Below are 19,443 nucleotides of genomic sequence, written 5' to 3'. Positions count from 1 at the left end.
TCGCGGTAGGGTATATATATATATATAGACGCGATAGACGACAAGCTAGGAGATGGTGCTGGCTGACCTCCACATTCCTCGATCCATCACGCGTTACGTCATCAAACATCGGCCCGACCATCATGCCGAAGTACACGGCATATCATTATTACACTCCGAAACATCTCTTCGCAATGGAATGGTCTACGCTTGTCATGCCTGTTGTTAATTATTACATCTGATGCGGACCTCAAACCTGATCTGCCATACTCTCCGATCAATGCGTCTCTTCGGGCTGCACTTGATCAGCCTTGCCCAGCGTATGCGATGGGTTGCTCTGGAAGAACTGGTTGTAAGGTACCAACTTGGCCTTGGGGTTCAACGTCATCCCAAATCCAGGCTTGGTCTCATCCAGGTCGATCTTTCCTCCGATCGGTAGAGGCTCGTCCAAGAACAGATCGCCGAAACACGGGTGGATGGATTTGCCATCGGGACTGTTGGCGATGTATTCGCAGAATTGCGAGTTGGGGAAGCTCATGATGGCCTGCGCCAGTGGAGCAGATCAGCAAAGGTTTTCGACCTGTAACTTCCAAAATCGGGACTTACGTGGTAAGAGTAGGGCCCGGATCCGTGCGGGACAAGAGGGATATCGTGTGCCATGCACAGCGAGTTGACCTTCATCAGCTCGGTCAAACCGCTGCCGAAACGAGACATGAGATCAGCCACTGCTTCGCACCGAATCAAATGTACCACCCCGACTGCGACTTACCCGACCCACATCACATCCGCCTGCAAGATGTCTACCGCCCTATCCTTGATCAACTCCCTACACCCATACCTGTTGTACTCGTGCTCTCCCGTCGTCCACGTAACCGTAGGCATTCGCTCCTTTAACAACTTGTGCCCGGCCACATCGTCCGGGTTCAAGACCTCTTCCCACCACTTGATGTTGATCCCCTCGTCGATACATTTCTGGGCGAGCTGGACGGCGTAATGGACGTTGAGGGACATGTAGCAGTCGACCATGATCGGGAAGTCGGGGCCGACGTCGGCTCGGCACTTCTTGAGGAACTCGACGTTCTTCTTCATCCCGGTGTCGCCCTCGTGAGGACCGTGCGGCAGGGGAACCTATCAAGCCACGATCGCAAGATTCAGCCCGACTCGCTCAATATCTGCTGAGTTTCATACCTAGACTCACCTTTCCACCCCAGAATCCCATCCTCTTGGCCTCGGCCGGCAAAGGCCCAGTCAGGTACAACGGAATCTCCGGCTTGGTCCTCCCTCCGATCATCTTGAAGACGGGCTCGTTCCTGATCTTCCCCAGCAAGTCCCAAATGGCGAGATCTACCACGGAGATGGCTAAGATGGGCAGACCTCGTCGGCCGTAGAACATCGAGGCTCGGTACATCTGCGAGTCGCCAAGTATATGGTAACGTCAGCCTCGCAATTCGTTTCCGCTGTAGTTATTGAGTTTGCGACGCTCACTTGCTCCCACATGACATTAGTGTTCCTGGGATCCTGGCCAACGACGAATCGCTTGAAATGCTCCTCGATCAACCAACAAGCAGGAGGTCCTCCGAACCCGGTAGCGTATCCGACGGTCCCGTCGTCAGCGGTGACCTTGACAAAGAGCGAACCCTGAAGATCGAAATGAAGCATTCAAGGCGAGCAGAAAAGTGTGTCCACTCGGTCAGGATGCTCTGAGATGGCAGCGAAGAAACTGGGAATGGACTTACAAGGACACCGATTCCCCAGATCGTACGGGAAGACGCCCATTCGGGGAACATGCTCATGGGGTTCGAGATGTTTCCTTGGACGACTACAGAGCGGTTGAATGAACAATGAGGAACACAGAAAGAGGAAAGGCTGTGGTCAGTCTCCTTTCGAAGTGGTCGCAAATAGAAAAGAGAGGTCGAGGACTCACTCCAGTGGTCAGTCTTTTGACGATGGTAATCACCGCCGGCTCCTTCGCTCGAGGGTACAAACGTCTCGATCGAGACCTGTCAATCATCCGAGGTCAGGCTATGATCGACTTGTGGCAAGGATGAGAAGGCAGAGAGAAACGTAACGTACGATCTTGGGGAAAGGGGTGGTACCGTTGGCCGACATGACGTTTCTCGTATCTCGTTTCAGAGTAGTGTTCAAAAAAGGTGAGTCCAGTTGAATTAGACAGATTGCAATCAGAAGTTAGGCAGGGAGATTCGATGAGTCCCAGTTGTCCATCGCCGACCAGATGCCAAGTAGCTCGTAAACCTATATACACGGAGCTGAGGAAACGGTCGGTACAACCTCGTCCCGAGGGTCGACTGGCAAACTGTCCGGGTAGCGCGGTTGTATGGGTTTCGGGGAAACAACGCGCCGGGGCGACGGCCGGACCGGGGCTAGCGGGTGCTTACGTTATACTTACGTTAATGGGATCGCAAGCTCTTACTCCGTTGATCGCTCGCATTTGGCAACAACGCAGCATCCAATCCCGGTCTCAAGCTATACATCGGGGTACATACAGGACAGGGCCGACGGGAGACCGTAGTGCGATTGCTACGAAAGGGATACCAATTAGACGGCCCCTTCTGCCGGTAGACCTGGCTCAATTGGCTAGCGACATGCTTCGGATGGCTTGTTCCTTAGCCTCACCAACCGTGGATCAAGGCGAAATGATAGCATAGCCTCATTTTGTCGTCAGCGTCCAGTACATCGTGGATTTGCAGCTCTGCAACGTAAATCGAGATAATGACCGATCCCTCGAAGCGCGTGAGAAAATGGGAATTGATGTCAAGCGGAAGCAAACAGCCTCGGAGGAACAAAAGGGGCGCCTGAGATTTGCGTTTCATGTTTCTTCTCATGCTCCTCATCAATTCGATCAATTCCCATCAATTTCCATCGTTTCGGCTCGAAGCGGTAATTTCCGCAAAGAGAAGATATGATGATCAATCAGATGCATCAGATGGGAAGTCATGGTTGAGGGTTGACGATGACGTCGAAGTTGGTGAACACCATTATCGACATCAACACGAAGCATACAATCAGGTTGCGATGACTTTTAGCATGCGTGAACAAGCAACATAACAACCACCGGTTACCGCATCAAGCGTGTTCGAAGGAAGTGCAACGTCAAAGTCTTAAGACCCAGGGAGATCTGATCTCGATCATATAATCCAGAAAACAATCTACCTCACGCGGTTTCGGGTCCACTTATTGTGAAAACGACAACACGTCAACAACCCCCGGATGTTCAGCTTCAAACGAAACCCAACCCCTTCCTCTTCCCCCTCCAAACGTCCAACTCTCTTACCGCCTCGCCCATCTTTCGCCCACTCTGAATCCAGGGCAGGGTCTCCTACCGGGTCTCATCGGGATTCTTTCTCGAGCTCGGGAGCTAGATCTCCTTTGGCCTCTCCGGCTCTCTCGCTATCCAACCGAGATCGAGATGGATACTTCAATCTTCCTCTTCCTCCGACATTTCCTGGAGAACCTGTAAGAGAATGGTCGGAGGAAGAACAACAAGCTCTTCGGCTCAGCGTCGTCGAGGATATCAAACGGGCGGACGATATCCTTCGGCTACTCAAGGTGCAGAAAGAACTGTCTTCCCAGCTAGCTGGGGTCCAGAAGGAATTAGGCGGGGCCTTGAGGAAGTTGGGAGGTGGAGAAGGGTTGCCGGCTGCCGTCCGTGAGTTTATCTGAATCAACCTCTTCGTCCTTCTCGGCTGACGACTTGCTTGCTGACGTCGCTCGCCCTGCTCTATGTCTTGCTCGCTGCACATCACCTACTCCTTCGACATAGCCCTCGCCTTGACACCCTGCTCGACGACATCATCTGAACTATCCGCCGTCTTGCAAAAATCTATGAAGACCAGTTCCAAAGAGCTAGATCGTATGGAGACTGTGCTTTATAAACATAGCAAGGCTGTCAAGGTGAGCTCAGGATGCGATGGACAGGCAAACAAGAGAGTTATCGATTGCTGACGAAAGTGCTTCGATCGATCATCTATGCCAGAGAGAATATAACGCTCTAGACGAGGTCATCCTCATCAATGACAAGCGTATGGCAGCTGCCGGTAAGTTTGCCGTTCATCCTATCAATTCACCCTCGTGATCAGCCCATAAAGTCAAGCTGACTGTCTCTCGCGAAAATGGTACCTCATTTCGCTCGGCAGAGAAACCTCTGCAAAACGACTCGTCCTCTTCTTCCCGCTCTGGACAGGCAAAGGGAGGGATCGGGATGGCTCATGAGAGGTATCTGAGGGTGATCAGCGGGTTATGCGACGATTCTGCTCAGAAGAAACGGTATGTCCCTCAATTTTTTGTCTAGTCTCGTCGAGTGTATCTCCGTTCCCATCTTCCCATCGAGACGCTAACGTACTAATCATACTAACCGTAGATCCACTGCGGAATCGATCGCTTCTCAACATGTACTCGCGATCTCCCGCCTTTCCGCCTCCATCTGTCAGTCGTACCAAAACCTTTTTGATGCCACCGCCGAGAGCATGAGGGTGGGAGCGAGCAAGGTTGGAGAGATTCGATATGCGGGGATCCTGGTCGGAGAGAATTGGAATGACGATGTTCCCGGTCAAGGAGGTCAGGAGGAGGTAGAAGCGGGAGAAGAGACGGTTAGGTGGAGACGTTCTGAAGGTCAGAATGGAGCTGGACAGGGTGGGCTAGTGGGACAAAAAGGAGATGGCCAGAGGAATGTCTCTGATCGACCTAGACCTCAGGGTAAACGGTCTATGCCAGTCCCGCCTTCTTATACAAACCCCAGCCGAACGACGAGTTACCCGTCGACGATTGCCACCACCTCGCAATTATCGTCAACCACCTCAGCCTCGCTTTCCCCGCTTACTCCGACCGATCAAGATAGGTCGCCCGTCGATTTTGCCGCTAGGTCACATTCGATCCTCTCTCCCACAACGCAGACATCATTTGGGGTACTTCGTCAAACAGGACCGGGGCAAGGGCCTTCGAGAGACGAGCCGGTTCGGGACGAAAGAAAGGGGCATCGACCGACTTCGAGCGTTTCTGATCGGATGAAGCAGTTCGAGAATGGGACGATCGGGTCGCATGCCAGTCAGGCGTCCAGGTAAGTAATACGAGCAACGGTTAAGGACAAGGCGAGACACATGCTGAATTGTTAACGTTTCCACCCAACAGCGCATCGTCGAACCGTTCTGGAATGTCTAGACCTCCTAATACCCGGCCGTACAGCTTACCAGCAGTCGCCCCTCTACGCTTGCCCGCACGGGAACCACCGCCGCCAACAACGGATTATCGGTCCAAGGAACGAGAAGTTCCGAGAGATTACTCGCGATTGCCCGTGCCGGCTGCGGCATCGCCGACGGTCTCTTCTGGTAAGATGTCCTCTGACGGAGGTGGTGAGAAGGTCAGAAGGTTGAGCGGGTTGTTCGAGCGCAAGGTGAGCAGGCTGTTATGGGACTCGCGTTTGCTCTAGGCTACTTATACAATTCCATACATGCCAGAATGACGCCAGCGGCAGCAACGGCATTCATGTGCAACGCGTCTCGCCGAGTCCGCATTCGAGGCACGGAACCGGCTGCATGTGTCCAAACTGTCACGTCGTCAATACTGCCAAAGCGTAGGTCTCCGCACGCCTCCGCAAAGCTTGCCGGCCGGGGCTGAAGGAAATCTTCCTACTGCAGCTCGACGATCCGTCCCGTAATGCCGCATTCTCCGTCGTTGAGACCAGGACTGCCAGCCTCTCGCCAGTCTACCAGCTCGATCCACTCCTTTTCCGACGTAGAAGTGAGACAACCGAGTCCGAAACGCCTCAGTCAGAAGATCGACCGGGAGCTTGCAGCTTTGATGAGTGTCGAGGCGGCTCGAGGAGGCTGACGGATTGGTGATTGATAGTCGCTTCGCTTCGATTTTGTTTTGTTTGGATAGGTTCCAGGAGGATGCCCAAGTTGTATCGTTGATCTATGCTTATAATATGCATGCGTCAGTTTGGCTTGAGCATTGTTTTCCGGCTCTTTTAAAGTTGTTCCGCCAATCTCGCAAGATTGGAAGACCACGGCACTGCGACCGGCCGAATGCTGTCCTGATTTTCATCTATTCCATTCCATCTTCTCTTCCCTGTTACAAATGCTACTCCCGCTCCGACCTCGTTCCGAGATCCTTCTTTTTCCGACAATTCTCCATGTCGATGTTGTTTACTTGGACAGAGCGGATTGGATCGACTCGAAGACCTCGACCTCGATACGGGCCTCGGCCTTGTCCTGCTCGGTAGCGTTGGATCCGATGACACGCTGGGCATCGGCGAGACCGGCTCGGACGGCCTGTTCTCGGTTGCATTTGTGGTGGTGCAGACGCGTGGTTTCGGGATAGATGAGGGGTTATAGGTTGAGATTTGGAATGAAGTCGAAAGAGCAGAGCAGAGAAGCCATCAGTAAGGGTCAGTGACAGAGGAGAACGTGGGTACGCACCTCGGGAGAGAATTTGTCCAACTCGTAAGCCTCGACGGCGTTGATGGTCATCGAGTTGTTGGCGTGGACGGTAGCGAAACCAGCAGAGACTGCATAATACAAGCATTATTGTTCAGCTTCAGCCAGATGTTTCGGCAACCCTATCCAACGGGCAGCTGACGACGCACCGAAGAACTTCTTGGAGGAACCGGCAGACTCGATGACCTCGACGAGACCAGGTCGGAGAGCCTCGACGGTGGGAACGTGGTTGGCGAGGATACCCATGTCACCCGAAACAGCGGGAATGTTGCTACGTCGAGCGAGAAACGAACAGGCACGTGTAAGAATTAGTGCTTCTGCAACTTTCGTCATGTGCCGTCTCCTCTGGTGCTCCACTCACACTTGAGTGACACCCTGAGTCGAGAAGATGGCCTGAATGATACGCGACAAACGGGATAATTAGTTGAGATGCTATGTCAAGCGTGGGCGATTGTCGACCCCTGCGACTCCTGCTACAGCCTCTCCAGATGAAAAGGCCGCCAACTCGGGAGACCTGTCTTGGTTATCCTGATCCGGGCTACTCACCTGGTGGGGCAAGACCAAGCTCAACTTGAGAGCACCATCGGCAACATCGGCATATCCTCGTCGAGCGACACCGGCAGCGGCACGGAGGGTGGTTCGGGCGGTGGGGAAGAACATGGTCGAGGTCGAACGTGAGAGAGACTGTTTTGTTACAAGAGGAGAAATAAGGCTAGGGGAATGTTGTTACAGCTGAGCTCGTCCAGGTCGACATCATCATTGCTTGCCGTTCCGAACGGGCCAGCGTTTGTGAGGTGAAGGGTTCGGATCCGAGATTACGCGCGCTTCGACTGGGGGGGGGTCGCGCTTCTAGGTGGGAAACATGCACCCGCGCGTCAACCACAACGCCAGAAACGCCTTCTTGAGCTTCTTGAGCTTCTTGCTTGTAATCTCATCGGTTTCCTTTGCGTTTACACCCAAACACACAAGACTCATCAGCTACCTATAAACGAATCTGTCATGTCGTCCGTCTCTCCACCCTACCGTCTCGCCGAAGCGCCAGGGAAGAACCACGGTCTCTTCGCCACCCGTCCCATCGCGACGGGCGAACTGGTCATCTCGGAAGCCCCCCTCTTCACAGCTCAAGGCCTGTTCGAAGTCGGTCCAGCGGTCCAGAGATTGAGCGCTGCTGAAAAGACCGTCTTTGAGGCTTTGACCGACGCTTATTGTCCTGACAAACCTACCCCGGTGACCAGGTTCAAGACGAACGCGCTTCCCCTCGGGGTAGGGTCGACCCGGGGCGGGTTGTTCCCCCAGATCAGCAGGATCAATCACAGTTGTCGACCGAACGTGCATCATTCGTGGTGCGAAAAGCTCGGGAAGGAGGTCATCTACGCCTCGTCCCCTATCGCGCCAGGTGAAGAGATCCTGACGACCTACCTCGAACCGTACGCTTCGACCGAAGAACGTCGACGGATCCTCGCGACCGACTTTCGGTTCGTCTGTCGATGCGACGTCTGTGAACGCGCTGATCCTGCCAACGACGCCCTCCGACAAAAGATCGCCCAGCTCGGGGATAAGATCTTGTATACCTCCCGCAGGGATCCCATCGGCGGCTTACGGTTGGCCAAGGAACGACTGAGATCGATGGAAGAGGAAGGTTCGGGGGATCCCGCCGAATACTCGGTGACGCACTACGACGCCTACCAGACCTGTATTGCCGTCTCCGACCTCGAGGCGGCCAAGCGGCATATGGGCCTCACGTACGCCTACCGGTTGTTATCCGAAGGACCTGATAGCGCGGAGATCCCCCGAAACCTATCCTTGTACAGGAGTCCGGGGTCGCACCCTGCCACGGGTATGCACGGACGGAGGACCATGCCCGGTATTTGCGATGGATGTGGCAAAGAAGCCGCCGGAGGTGGTGGGAAAAAGGGGAAGGGCGCATCCAAGCTCTTGGTCTGTGAAGGTTGCAAGTGCGCGATCTACTGCGACAAGGAGTGTCAGGCGAAGCATCGGGCGTTGCACCAGGCCGCTTGCTCGGTGCCGGACGTTTGAGGTAGGAAAGGCAGGGTGGAAAAGGGCGCTTTCAAGCGTACATTACATTTACGTTACTATGGACTGACGAATTACGGACTGCGACATTACGAGACTACGAGGCTACGATATTACGGACTGAAGAAATTACAGACTGACGACGCATGATGTTACGGATTGACGGCCGGGGTTTCAGCCGGCGATACATACGATATACGATAGATATGGCCTCGAGAATAGCATGCTCTGAATAGTAGATATATAATATACCATATCGTACGATTTACGCGACTACTTTCGCCTGCTTTGATCGACTGCTAGACCCCGAGTCTAGCGGATGACGAGCCGGTTGTGAAATTACACGATGAAACCCGGCGCGGACGGAGGAAATCCGAATGATGATGCCATGAGTTTAATGGTCGACGTTGTTGTTGCACCGTCGTGACGAGACGTTCCGTCTCTCGGATGATTACAAAGGAAGACGGGCCTAACCAGTCCTCGTCTACCTGACTCTGTCTGTACAAGTTAGCTATAACCAGACCTTTCTATTCGCTGTTGCTGATTGATCGTTATCTTTCTTGGTCATCCCCCTCTTTCTAATTGAACCCGCGTCTCTCTCCAACTTCTCCCGTGACTCGCTCGACCTCGCTCGCTCGGACCATTTCTAATAACGTCGTCCTCGCCCGAAATCAATCTCGACCACTCCCATTCAACAACACCTTGTAACTCTTGCAAACACATCCATCATCATCTCTTTTACAATCTTGACCGCCAAGGGACCATCGCAAAGTATGAGCAGGAACAACAAGATGCCAGGTGGAGGTGGATTCGCACCCGTCCTACCGGCTACCGGTAAGTTCCGAGATCGCAACATCTGACGATCTCGTTGTCGTCGTCCAGAGTTCAGCTTCCCGTAGATCGTCAGATCGCTGATCTTCATCTCTCGCTGCTGTGTGTTCTCTCTGCTGTATATCGCTCTTTGTTCTGGCTGGGTGAAATCGCAGGCCTCCACTCGTATCACAACGACTCTCCTCCCTTTTCAGGAGCTACCAACCCAGCTTCTGGGGAACCCGAGCCGTTGCACCTGAACGGACCCGATTCGCATACACATGGGTACGGACATGGACATGGTCACGGAGGAAACGTGAACCAGGCGGGACCTTCAAGGAGTTCTTCTTCTTCCTCTTCGACAGGGGCTGGAAATGGGCGGACGACGCAAGGTCTCCTTAACCCGGGGGTGGATTCGAATTCGACCCAGAATCAACTCAATTCAAGCCAGAACCAGAACGATCTGCACGGGCCGGATTCGAATTCGCAGTCACATGGCAACACATCGTCGAGCTCCAACCTCAACCACATTTCCAATTCGAACCCGAACTCTTCCTCGAACCTTAACCCATCTCGACCCAAGATCGACCGGGTCCTCACCTCCCCTACGGACGTCTCCTACTCTTCATCCCGTTCTCGTCGTCTAGTCTCCGGGTACATGTTCGGGAACCCGCCAGAAGAGAAGAGTCTGAAGAATAGAAGGGATTCGGAGAGTACCGTGAGGAGGTTGAGCGTCGTCGGTGACGACGGTTTGAACAAGGATAGGGGTGGTACGGATAAGGAGAGCTTGGAGAATCGGACGATACACGGGCAAGAAGAGGTCCCCGAAGACCAGAACGAAGAGGAACAAGCAGACGACACCCCGCACCCTCTCCGACCTCGTCCTTCTTCAGCCCATTCGTTTACGACCAACCCGACCTCTCAACCCGACGAAGAGAACCTCTCCGTGGCTTCTTCCCTGAGAAACTCTCCTAGGGATTCACCGCTCGTCTCCCCCGGTCGTGGGCTTTCGTTCGATAACGGCCGGTACGAAGACGCTTTGAACGGGGTGACGGATGGAGAGGCCGATGCGGATGTCAGGGCGATGCAGGCGACGGGCGGGGGGAGTGAAGGGTTCATGCAAGGGTTGGAGGGGGAGGAGGGGAGGTATAACTTCCCCACGCATAGGTTGAGGAGGAGGATGAAAGGTGGGTGTCCGGTGGTCTTGGTTGTCGCCTAGGCGATGTTCGGGGGAAACGTCGAGGAGCTGATTGTTCTCCGACCTTTTCTTCCGGGGTGATGCTCTTAGACGAGGACAAGGTGCCCTTGGTCATCGTCGCCTGTGGGTCGTTCTCACCTCCGACGTATCTGCATTTGTGAGTTCAGTCGTACTCGGATCGACCCCCTGGGTGTCTGTACCGACGCACGTTCATCCACATGACGGACATGACAGGCGAATGTTCGAGATGGCCAAGGACGAGATTGTCGAGAGCCAGACGTTCGAGATCATGGCCGGTTACTATTCCCCAGTGTGAGTCGGCGCCTGTAAAAATCTCCCATCGACCGTCTCCCTTGAGCTGACTTTGGCTGAATCCGAATGACAGCTCGTCGTACTACAAGAAATCCGGTCTGGCGCCCGCTCACCACCGAGTGAGAATGTGCGAACTCGCCGTGGAACACACCTCTACGTGGTTGATGGTCGACCCCTGGGAAGCCGGTCAGCCAGAGTACCAGCGGACCGCCGTCGTGCTGGACCATTTCGACGAGATGTTGAACGGCAAGGATGGCGAAGGCGGGGTGGAGATGCGGGATGGGACGAGGAGGAAATACAAGGTCATGTTGCTCGCGGGCGGAGATTTGATCGAGAGTTTCGGCGAACCTGGGGTATGGTCGGAACCCGATGTGAGTCGTCGAGCGTCGTCCCGACAGCATTATGCCGAGGATCCTTCAAGCTGAAGCTCGCACTCGCAGTTGCACATCATTCTCGGTCGATTCGGTTGTCTGATCGTCGAGAGGGCTGGGTCGGACGTCTGGGCATTCTTGCTCTCGCACGACATCCTTTACCATCATCGGTAGGTCGTCCCCGTCACTTGTACATCGATTGGCGAATTCTGCTGATCACTGTTGAATATTACAGACGCAACGTTATTGTAATCAAACAACTGATCTACAACGATATTTCGTCGACCAAGGTCAGACTGTTCGTGCGTCGTGGAATGAGCATCAAGTGAGTCTGCTATGCCGTTTGTGCTACAGACGGGACGTTCTGACTGACATCTCGATGCGACTCTGCCATAGGTATCTACTGCCCAACAGCGTCATCCAGTACATCAGCAAGAACCTGCTTTACCGCGAACCTGATACTAAGGCTATCCAATCTTGAGCGGACTGAAGTAGGACGCGAAGAGTTTCAGTAAAGGGATGTTGTATGTCATGCAGAAAAGGCGGTGGGAACAGGCTTTGTACAGGAAAGGGAAGACTCTTGTGTCGGTTTCGTCTGGTTGTATGGATTTCGCAGCATTATTATAGACTGTCCTTTTTTGCCCTTGCGTTTTGAGCAGCGCGTCTCTTTGCCAATTGGCGCCAAATCAAAATCACAATCGAGGTAACGCACTTGAGCTAAGGAGCAGCAGCGGCGCCGGTCACCGATCGCCCATGATGTTTGATTAGGTTTGAAAGGAACGACTAGCTACTAGAATAACCGAGAACGACGAATGACGGACGACGACGACAGAGAATCGAACGACAGAGCAAGACGCTCGGTTACGTAAGATCTACGTAAGCAAATAGGTGACTGTGTAAGCACGATCGATACAAGGATGCGGTGTGCAGACCTGACACCTGAGACGTACCTTTGCCTTTGGGCCTGTCGTAACCCTAGTCCTCTGTTTCCTGGGGACACCAGGAGCGACAAGAATGCCGCCTTCAGATTGACGCTGAGAAGTAGAAGAAGGTCCGGCGGCGGTAGGTTGAGCAAGGAAGCTAGTGAGGGGCTGGGCCGGTTGTTGCTTAGACATCACAACCGCTCCAGGTTGTTAGAACACGCAGAAGAACAAGGTTGGACGGTGTGCTTCAAACCAGGCGTCCCCTAAGAATTATAGTCTCCTCTGCTCTCTCCAGTATCCAAGGGGAACATTTGATCCTGTCCGGAATTTTTGACAAGCTGTATGAGAGCAAAGACGAGGGGTCAGTAGGTCATTTTGGTGCGACTGCATTCCTACTGACCTGTAAAGATAGATGTTCCGTGGCGCTGGCAATGGGGCTGTCCGGCCTCAACCTGACCGCCAACTCCCAGGTGTCTGATCCCAGACCCGCTTCCAGCCCAGTCCCAGTCGATGCTGCCCCCGCAACTCTGAACGATGGTGGAAGCAGCACCCTTGGGGAATTTTGCCATCCATCTAGCATCGTTCAAGACGCCTTCATTGCCTGCCGCTTGTTTCGAGGCTTCCTTGGCTTGCTTCGAGGCTTCCTTGAACTCCTAAACGGAACTCTTCCATCTGTTGCGCTGAGAGGGCACACCTTCCTAAAGGTACATTACAACTCAGGAACAATCAACTATAAGGCCTGGCAGCCGACCTGCCGGGTCTTGAGGTAATAAGGTCGCGGGACTGGGGAAAGGTAACGGTAGGCATAGTAATGTAATAACGGATGTCTAACTACTACAAGGTACTAGTTAGACGTCTACGAGAACATCTCCTAAAAGGTCTCCGAGAGAGTCCCCGAGAGGGTCTCCGAACGAGACCCCGAGGCGACGCGCACCGTAGGTCGCGCGTCACGTGACGCCTATAATAGGATCCCCCTCCTAGATGCGAGCTCCGAACGCATCAAGCATCGCCGTACTCCTGACGGCCCGGTACCGGCAACTCAGGGTGTCGCTTATGGAATTCCAGCACCAGCGTGTCGTTGTGGTGGAAGTCCGAGGGGCTAACCCACTCGTTGTGCTCGTCCCCGTACCCCTCGAAGCGCACGTAGTACTGAGTCCTACGCCCGGCGCGCGTCGAACGCAACTCCTTGGAGTGTACGATTTCCGATACCACCCACCCCAAATCCCCGGTGTCCAGCACCTCTGGCTCAGGGGGTGGGTCTACTGCTCTCCCAGGAAGCTCGTTCGGCTTGTACGGGATTAGCAGCGAGACATGGAACACCGGGTGGATCCTACGCATCCCCGGTGTCAACTCCAAACGTCGCGCCATGCGACCTTCTCCTACGACCTCCGTGATCTTGAACGGGCCGTAGGTCTTCCACTCCAACTTCTTGTTCGGCCTCACGGTATTGACGTGGGCCGACGACAACATCACCATGTCGCCAACATTGTACCCCTCGTCCGGTACCGCCGTACGCTTCCGATTCGCGTACTTCGCCATATCCTCTCGGGCCTGTCTCAGCGCGACATTAACAGACTCCCAGATGTTGTTCATCCGCTCTCTGTACTCCTGTATCGACTCCACAGCCGAATCCTTGGCGATAGGCATGGGGAGTTCGACGGCGTGCTCCCGCCCTTCCGATGCCATGAACGGCGACATACCGATCGCCGAGTGTTTCGAGTTGTTGTAGGCGAACTCCGCCATGGGCAACAAATCGGTCCAGTCGTCCTGCTGGTAATTGACGTACGTCCGCAAGTACTGTTCGAGCGTCGAGTTACTGCGCTCCGTCTGACCATCCGTCTGGGGGTGGAAGGCGGTCGAATAACTAGGCTCGACACCGGACAACTCACAGAACTCCCTCCAGAACCTCGATGTGAACAGCGTTCCCCTGTCCGAGATGATCTGCCGGGGAAATCCATGCAATCGTACCCACTCCTGCAGGAACATCTGCGCCAACGCCTTGGCGTCGTTGTCCTTCCGACAAGGCACGAAATGTGCCCGCTTGCTGAAGCGGTCGACGATCACCAGGATCGCGTTCGAACCCCTCGACTCCGGTAGGTCCGTGATATGGTCCCACGTGATCGACTGGTAGGGTTCCGTCTCCGCCTTCAGGGGAGCCAGCTCCCCGACTGGCTTGGCCCTTGGCCTCCGATTCCTCTGGCACTTGTCGCAGCTAGCCACATACTGGCTAATCCACGCCTTCATACCCGGCCAGTAGAAATCTCTACTCACCAGGTCCTCCGTCTTGTCCCGCCCGTAGTGTCCGGCGGTTTTCCCATCATGGAGCCTCTTCAGGAGCTCCGTCTTCAAGCTTCCCGCATCGGGAACGTACACCAGCCCGTCGTACATGAGCGCGCCTCCCGGGCTCAGACTGTACCGACTATTCGTCAAGGTTCCCTCCTTGACGCCTTTGATCAGGTCTCTCGCGACCGGATCTTCTTGTCCCGCAGGGATCAACGCTTTCAAAAACCAATCCCCTATGACGGGGATCGTTCCGCACAACCTCAACGGGGGTTGCACCGTCGCTGCGCTGACCACCAACGCGTCTGCATTAACGGGGCGCAGCAGGGTCTCTGCCTGCTTGGGCTCCGTCTCCTCCATCAACTCCTCTCTCCTGCTGAGCGCGTCAGCCTTCCCGTTCTCTGTCCCCGGCTTGTACTCCAACGTGTACGAGATTTGGTTCAGCAGTTGAGACCATCTCGCTTGTCGGTGGGACAACATCTTGTCCTTCTTGAAGTACTCCAGGTTCTTGTGATCCGTAAGGATCCTCACCGGGAACTTCCCGTCTAGGTAATGCCGCCATATCTGGCAGCAGTACACGATGGCGAGCAGCTCGCGATCGTGTACGTCGTAGTTTCGTTGAGCCGGCGTAAGGCTCTTCGACATGAACGCCACGGGATGTAGTTTCCCGTCGTCCCCTACCTGCGACATCACCGCTCCCATCGCACCTGACGATGCGTCCGTCTCCAGTACCACCTGGCGCTCCTCGTCGTAATGAGCGAGGATGGGCGCCTCGGTGAACGCCTTCTTCAACTCCTTGAAGGCAGCATCCGCTGACTCCGGCCAGTGGTACTTTACCCCTTTCTTCGTCAAGGCCGTCATGCCTTGAATCTTCTTGGAGTAGTTCTGAATGAACCGGCGATAGTAATTCGCGAACCCCAAGAACGACTGCAGGCCTCGAATATTTCGGGGCGCCGCCCACTCCAACACCGACTTCACCTTCGACGGATTCATGCTGACCCCCGTAGGGGCAATATCATACCCCAAGAACTCCGTCGCCGTCGTGTCAAACTCACACTTCTCCGCCTTTGCGTACAGGCCATTCGCCTGTAGCCTCCTCAGCACTTCCCGTACGTGCTCGTCGTGTGTCTCCTGATCGGCGGAGTAAATCAATATGTCGTCTAAATAGACGACCACACACACGTCTAACATGTCCTGGAAGACCTGATTCATCCAGCGCTGGAACGTCGCCGGCGCGTTTGTCAAACCGAATGGCATGACGAGACATTCGAACAGACCATAGCGTGTCGTGAACGCGGTCTTCCAAACATCCTCCTCTTTGACCCTCAGGAGGTTGTACGCTCCCCTCAGGTCCATCTTCGTATATACCTTCGATCCCCGTAGGCGATCTAAGGTCTCCGAGATAAGCGGCAGGGGGGTCCTGTCCTTCTCGGTAATTTCGTTGAGGCGGCGGTAATCAATACACAGCCTCAATTCACCCCCTTTCTTCGGTACGAACAGTACCGGACTCGAACACGAGGATTTCGAGGGTCGAATAAACCCTTTCGCCTGGTTCTCCGCCAACCACGCCTTGAGAGCGTCCGTCTCCTTCTGCGAGTGGTTGTACAACTTCCCATACGTGGGAGTTGTGCCAGGCTTCAGCTCGATCGCATGATCGATCGAGCGCTTCGGAGGCAGCGAGTCTGCCTTCGTCTTGGAGAACGCTCCGAGGTACTCATGGTACTTCTTCGGCACAACGTCTCGCAACTTCTCCATGTACTCGGGAGGATCGAGTTCGTTTTGAATCGAGTCGGTGGGCTTGACGTCCCAGTCCCACAGGTCCGGCCTGCGGGCCCGCTCCTCATCCTCCCTCGTCATCTGCATTTGAGCCACCACGAGATTCTCCGTGATCGGCTCCTTCATTCTCGACAGCGGATCGATATTCCGCGTTTCTATCTCCACCTCGTCGGGGGAGCATACTACCTCTACCTTCTTGACGCATCCCTTCTTCAAACAGTCGTCCGCGAAGGTGACCGTATTCGTATCCCACTGGATGTGTGGGCTATGGTGTCGTAACCATGTAATCCCGAGGACCGCCGCGTACCCACACAAATCCGTCAAGAAGAACTCCGCCTTCTCTTGGTGCAATCCTGTCCGCACAATAGCATGTGCCTTCTGGGTGATCTGACCACCCACTATCTCTCTTCCGTCAATGACCGTGACGGTCCTAGGGTTCTCTAGGTCTATCACATCAAAGTTATGGATCCTCGCGAACGTCCGATCCATGAACATACCCGTGGCCCCCGAATCTACCATCATCACTGCCTGCACAGGAATCCCCTGCGGGTAGAACACTCCTACCAGAGTGAGGTGGCTCTCCGGACCACTAGGGTTACCGCTAGCACCAATGTGCAGCGGGATCCCATCACTACCCCTTTTCGCGTTCCCAGCCGGGGTCCTTTGGTGATCCGTTATTCTATAAGGCCTGGCAGCCGACCTGCCGGGTCTTGAGGTAATAAGGTCGCGGGACTGGGGAAAGGTAACGGTAGGCATAGTAATGTAATAACGGATGTCTAACTACTACAAGGTACTAGTTAGACGTCTACGAGAACATCTCCTAAAAGGTCTCCGAGAGAGTCCCCGAGAGGGTCTCCGAACGAGACCCCGAGGCGACGCGCACCGTAGGTCGCGCGTCACGTGACGCCTATAATATCAACACTCTAGCTACGGCTAATAACATGTATGCTTTTCCCGTATAAATGGCAGTGTCAACCTTAACAGCCAAGTCGCTCACTTCGCACGTCGAGTTCGGACAGGGTCAGAGTCAAGGTATATGTGAATATCTAGCATCTACTCGGCTCCGCCTTCGGCAACTCCATAAGGTTACAGATTCATAAATCTGTTCCAATTGCTCTCCAGGCGGCTTACTACCCCACTATCTTCCCCCTGGAGATCGTCTTTGGTTCGTTCGATCTTCCACCCGCGGCACTTGGCTATCCATACAGTCGCTGCCCAGACTCTCTTGGTTGTATCCTGAATGAGATGCGTGTCGCTCTCTACCAGTAGACGGGATGGAGCGGCCGCACGTATGAGGTATGGTGTGACGGGCGTTCGACCAGAGATGGCGATCGAGGGAGATAGGTATAGGTTGGGAAAGTGTTTCTGTGCAGTACGTGCATCAATGAGAGATCAGCAATGATTGACCGCACGAGTGACGCTCGAGGATGACCCACCTCAGCGTCGACCCAACTCTCTACGCTCCACCCCCCACAACTATGCACGTCCACGTTGACCCGATCGGTAAACATCGCGCCGTGCTTTTTCTTGAAACGCCTCAAGAAATCCAACGTCGGCCCTTGAGCTTTAACGCTGTGCAAACTGACATTGATCCCGAGCTCGACGGCGAGATCCATCTGCATGTCTAGCAAGGCGATTTGATGGTCCATAGAAGGACGGAAGGGGGTCAAGTTCTTGCTCCGGGAGATCAACTCGGGTTGATTCAACTTTTTGGCCATCTCTTCTTCCCCCGAGGTAGCGATCTTTGCCTCAGCATCAGCTACGGAAGGTGTATTTGTGTGCTCCTCAACTTCGGTGTGTTCTCCACAATGATTCGCCTTGTGGCCGGGAAAAGGAACCCGGAAACTGCGGTCCAAGCCGACTTCCCCGATCATGACCAGGCTCCCACGTATCTGAGCCTGAACAGCGTGCGTCCTCATCTGCTCGATCAAAGGTTGAATGGCTATTGGTTCGGGGAGGTCCGGGATGATCTCATCGAGGAGTTGTTTTTGCGACGTATAGCTGGTAGAAGCTTCGCTAGGCAGGAAGATGCTCGCATAATGCTCCTCCTTGCTGACTTTCCGATCTGGGCTACCCAAGTGTAATAGGTGACAGAACCAAGGATGATACCCTGATAGGCGATCGAGGCAATATTGACTCAGCTTCTGCATATCCAGCTAAATAATTTGCACCCCCAACCTTGACTCACCGAAACAAGCGATCACCTCGGGTCCAGCTCGACGCCGTCGTTTCGATTCCCTCTCCATCCCATATTCGTCCTCGTCTCTACGTCCATGATCCTCCGAGAACTCTGCTACGAGCTCTTGATCCATCGTCCGCGTCGCCATGCTCGATAATCCGCCCAGCCCGACATTGCTCACTGTCTGCTCCGTAAAGGGGACGTCGGTCGGGTGACAGTGCGCATCGGTCACTGCGTATGCCAATGGGTATGTGAATGTGACCGTGAGAGTGTGACACAGCCATGCCGAATTCAGATTGACCGGCAGTGCAGATGATCGATTTGGCAAGAGCGGAGTTGTAGCGGATGGTTAAGAATGTGACAAGCGTTTGATTGAGCTCATTTAGGTTCTTAGATTGCGCAAGGACTAGATTCCGCGGTCCGGCAAAGGCTTACGATGCTGCAAGACTTGGCTCGACGGCAATTCGATGGTCTGCCAGTCAGGTGGACCGTCGTCAGGGTTACTAGTAGCGTTTGACATAGTAGTGTATGCTGTTGACACAAGGCAATGCAGCGGTTACTCCTTTCAGTTGCCAGATTAGCATGAAAGGGACGCCTTGTCGGTGATTGTTGGTCTTGTTGGCCAGCTGATGATGACGAGTCGCCGCTCGGTGACGTAAGAAATGCCGTACCTGACCTCTCAGCAGCAGTCTTGGTATGCAGTTTGACGACGATGTCCTGCATCAATCATCATCGAGACATCCGACAGGATCAGGACGTACTGTCATCCCGGACGCCGGTAGACAAAGAATTGTGTACGATGTCCCCTGGGTATCAGTTTCTCACACGGAAAACTTGCCGAGGTCTCGTGAGATCCATGAGAGCTGAGACGGAGAGACCTGGATCATCCCGATTCAACAAACAATAGCGATAGCAAGAGATGGGGATACATGGTCTGACCGTGAAGATCGAAGGAAGTTGGCGACCGAGAACGGTTCGATCAGCCCGAGACCCCGACGAATCAGCTCGTTTCCGATTTCTCGGACCCGAAGCAGGTAGAGGTGTCGAACGGATTTCTTTTTGTTCTGACGTCCCAGCTCGTACGGGCGCGCGCAAGTCGCCCATCCCAGCTGGCCAGCTTCTTGCGCGG

The 19,443-nt window shown here is 54.3% G+C and overlaps 6 protein-coding genes across 6 annotated transcripts; 3 read left to right on the top strand and 3 right to left on the bottom strand.

Annotated features, from left to right (window-relative positions):
* Positions 1 to 200: 200 nt before the first annotated feature.
* On the bottom strand, positions 201 to 2,166 carry HD553DRAFT_331799 (racemase). Its single transcript, XM_046182036.1, has 8 exons — positions 2,053 to 2,166; positions 1,904 to 1,979; positions 1,716 to 1,798; positions 1,465 to 1,617; positions 1,178 to 1,387; positions 749 to 1,107; positions 586 to 676; positions 201 to 523 (listed from the first exon to the last, which is right to left on the bottom strand). Exons 1-8 carry the CDS (start codon positions 2,086 to 2,088, stop codon positions 257 to 259), a joined length of 1,275 nt encoding a protein of 424 aa, XP_046035663.1. The 5' UTR covers positions 2,089 to 2,166; the 3' UTR covers positions 201 to 256.
* Positions 2,167 to 2,860: 694 nt separating this feature from the next.
* On the top strand, positions 2,861 to 6,033 carry HD553DRAFT_357216 (uncharacterized protein). Its single transcript, XM_046183870.1, has 8 exons — positions 2,861 to 3,646; positions 3,761 to 3,891; positions 3,974 to 4,034; positions 4,134 to 4,263; positions 4,358 to 5,053; positions 5,125 to 5,386; positions 5,451 to 5,566; positions 5,631 to 6,033. Exons 1-8 carry the CDS (start codon positions 3,208 to 3,210, stop codon positions 5,821 to 5,823), a joined length of 2,028 nt encoding a protein of 675 aa, XP_046035662.1. The 5' UTR covers positions 2,861 to 3,207; the 3' UTR covers positions 5,824 to 6,033.
* Positions 6,034 to 7,184, bottom strand: HD553DRAFT_53561 (ATP synthase). The gene is made up of 5 exons (XM_046184296.1): positions 6,978 to 7,184; positions 6,793 to 6,824; positions 6,581 to 6,702; positions 6,414 to 6,502; positions 6,034 to 6,266 (listed from the first exon to the last, which is right to left on the bottom strand). Exons 1-5 carry the CDS (start codon positions 7,089 to 7,091, stop codon positions 6,141 to 6,143), a joined length of 483 nt encoding a protein of 160 aa, XP_046035661.1. The 5' UTR covers positions 7,092 to 7,184; the 3' UTR covers positions 6,034 to 6,140.
* Positions 7,185 to 7,395: 211 nt separating this feature from the next.
* On the top strand, positions 7,396 to 8,905 carry HD553DRAFT_313209 (uncharacterized protein). The gene has a single exon (XM_046180205.1). It carries the CDS (start codon positions 7,431 to 7,433, stop codon positions 8,466 to 8,468), a length of 1,038 nt encoding a protein of 345 aa, XP_046035660.1. The 5' UTR covers positions 7,396 to 7,430; the 3' UTR covers positions 8,469 to 8,905.
* Positions 8,906 to 9,007: 102 nt separating this feature from the next.
* HD553DRAFT_313208 (nicotinate-nucleotide adenylyltransferase) lies at positions 9,008 to 11,790 on the top strand. The gene is made up of 8 exons (XM_046180204.1): positions 9,008 to 9,299; positions 9,452 to 10,462; positions 10,564 to 10,630; positions 10,708 to 10,785; positions 10,859 to 11,156; positions 11,226 to 11,326; positions 11,392 to 11,481; positions 11,553 to 11,790. The coding sequence occupies exons 1-8, from the start codon at positions 9,239 to 9,241 to the stop codon at positions 11,635 to 11,637; spliced, it is 1,791 nt and encodes a 596-aa protein (XP_046035659.1). The 5' UTR covers positions 9,008 to 9,238; the 3' UTR covers positions 11,638 to 11,790.
* Positions 11,791 to 17,130: 5,340 nt separating this feature from the next.
* HD553DRAFT_53516 (uncharacterized protein) lies at positions 17,131 to 18,583 on the bottom strand. The gene is made up of 3 exons (XM_046184295.1): positions 18,324 to 18,583; positions 17,572 to 18,245; positions 17,131 to 17,500 (listed from the first exon to the last, which is right to left on the bottom strand). The coding sequence occupies exons 1-3, from the start codon at positions 18,460 to 18,462 to the stop codon at positions 17,222 to 17,224; spliced, it is 1,092 nt and encodes a 363-aa protein (XP_046035658.1). The 5' UTR covers positions 18,463 to 18,583; the 3' UTR covers positions 17,131 to 17,221.
* Between the last annotated feature and the right edge of the window lie 860 nt (positions 18,584 to 19,443).

Source organism: Filobasidium floriforme, assembly GCF_021052385.1.
Source record: "Filobasidium floriforme strain CBS 6241 chromosome Unknown HD553scaffold_14, whole genome shotgun sequence".
Lineage (NCBI taxonomy): Eukaryota > Fungi > Basidiomycota > Tremellomycetes > Filobasidiales > Filobasidiaceae > Filobasidium > Filobasidium floriforme.
The sequence above is the reverse complement of the archived record's forward strand: the minus strand, read 5'-3'. Positions and strand labels throughout refer to the sequence as shown.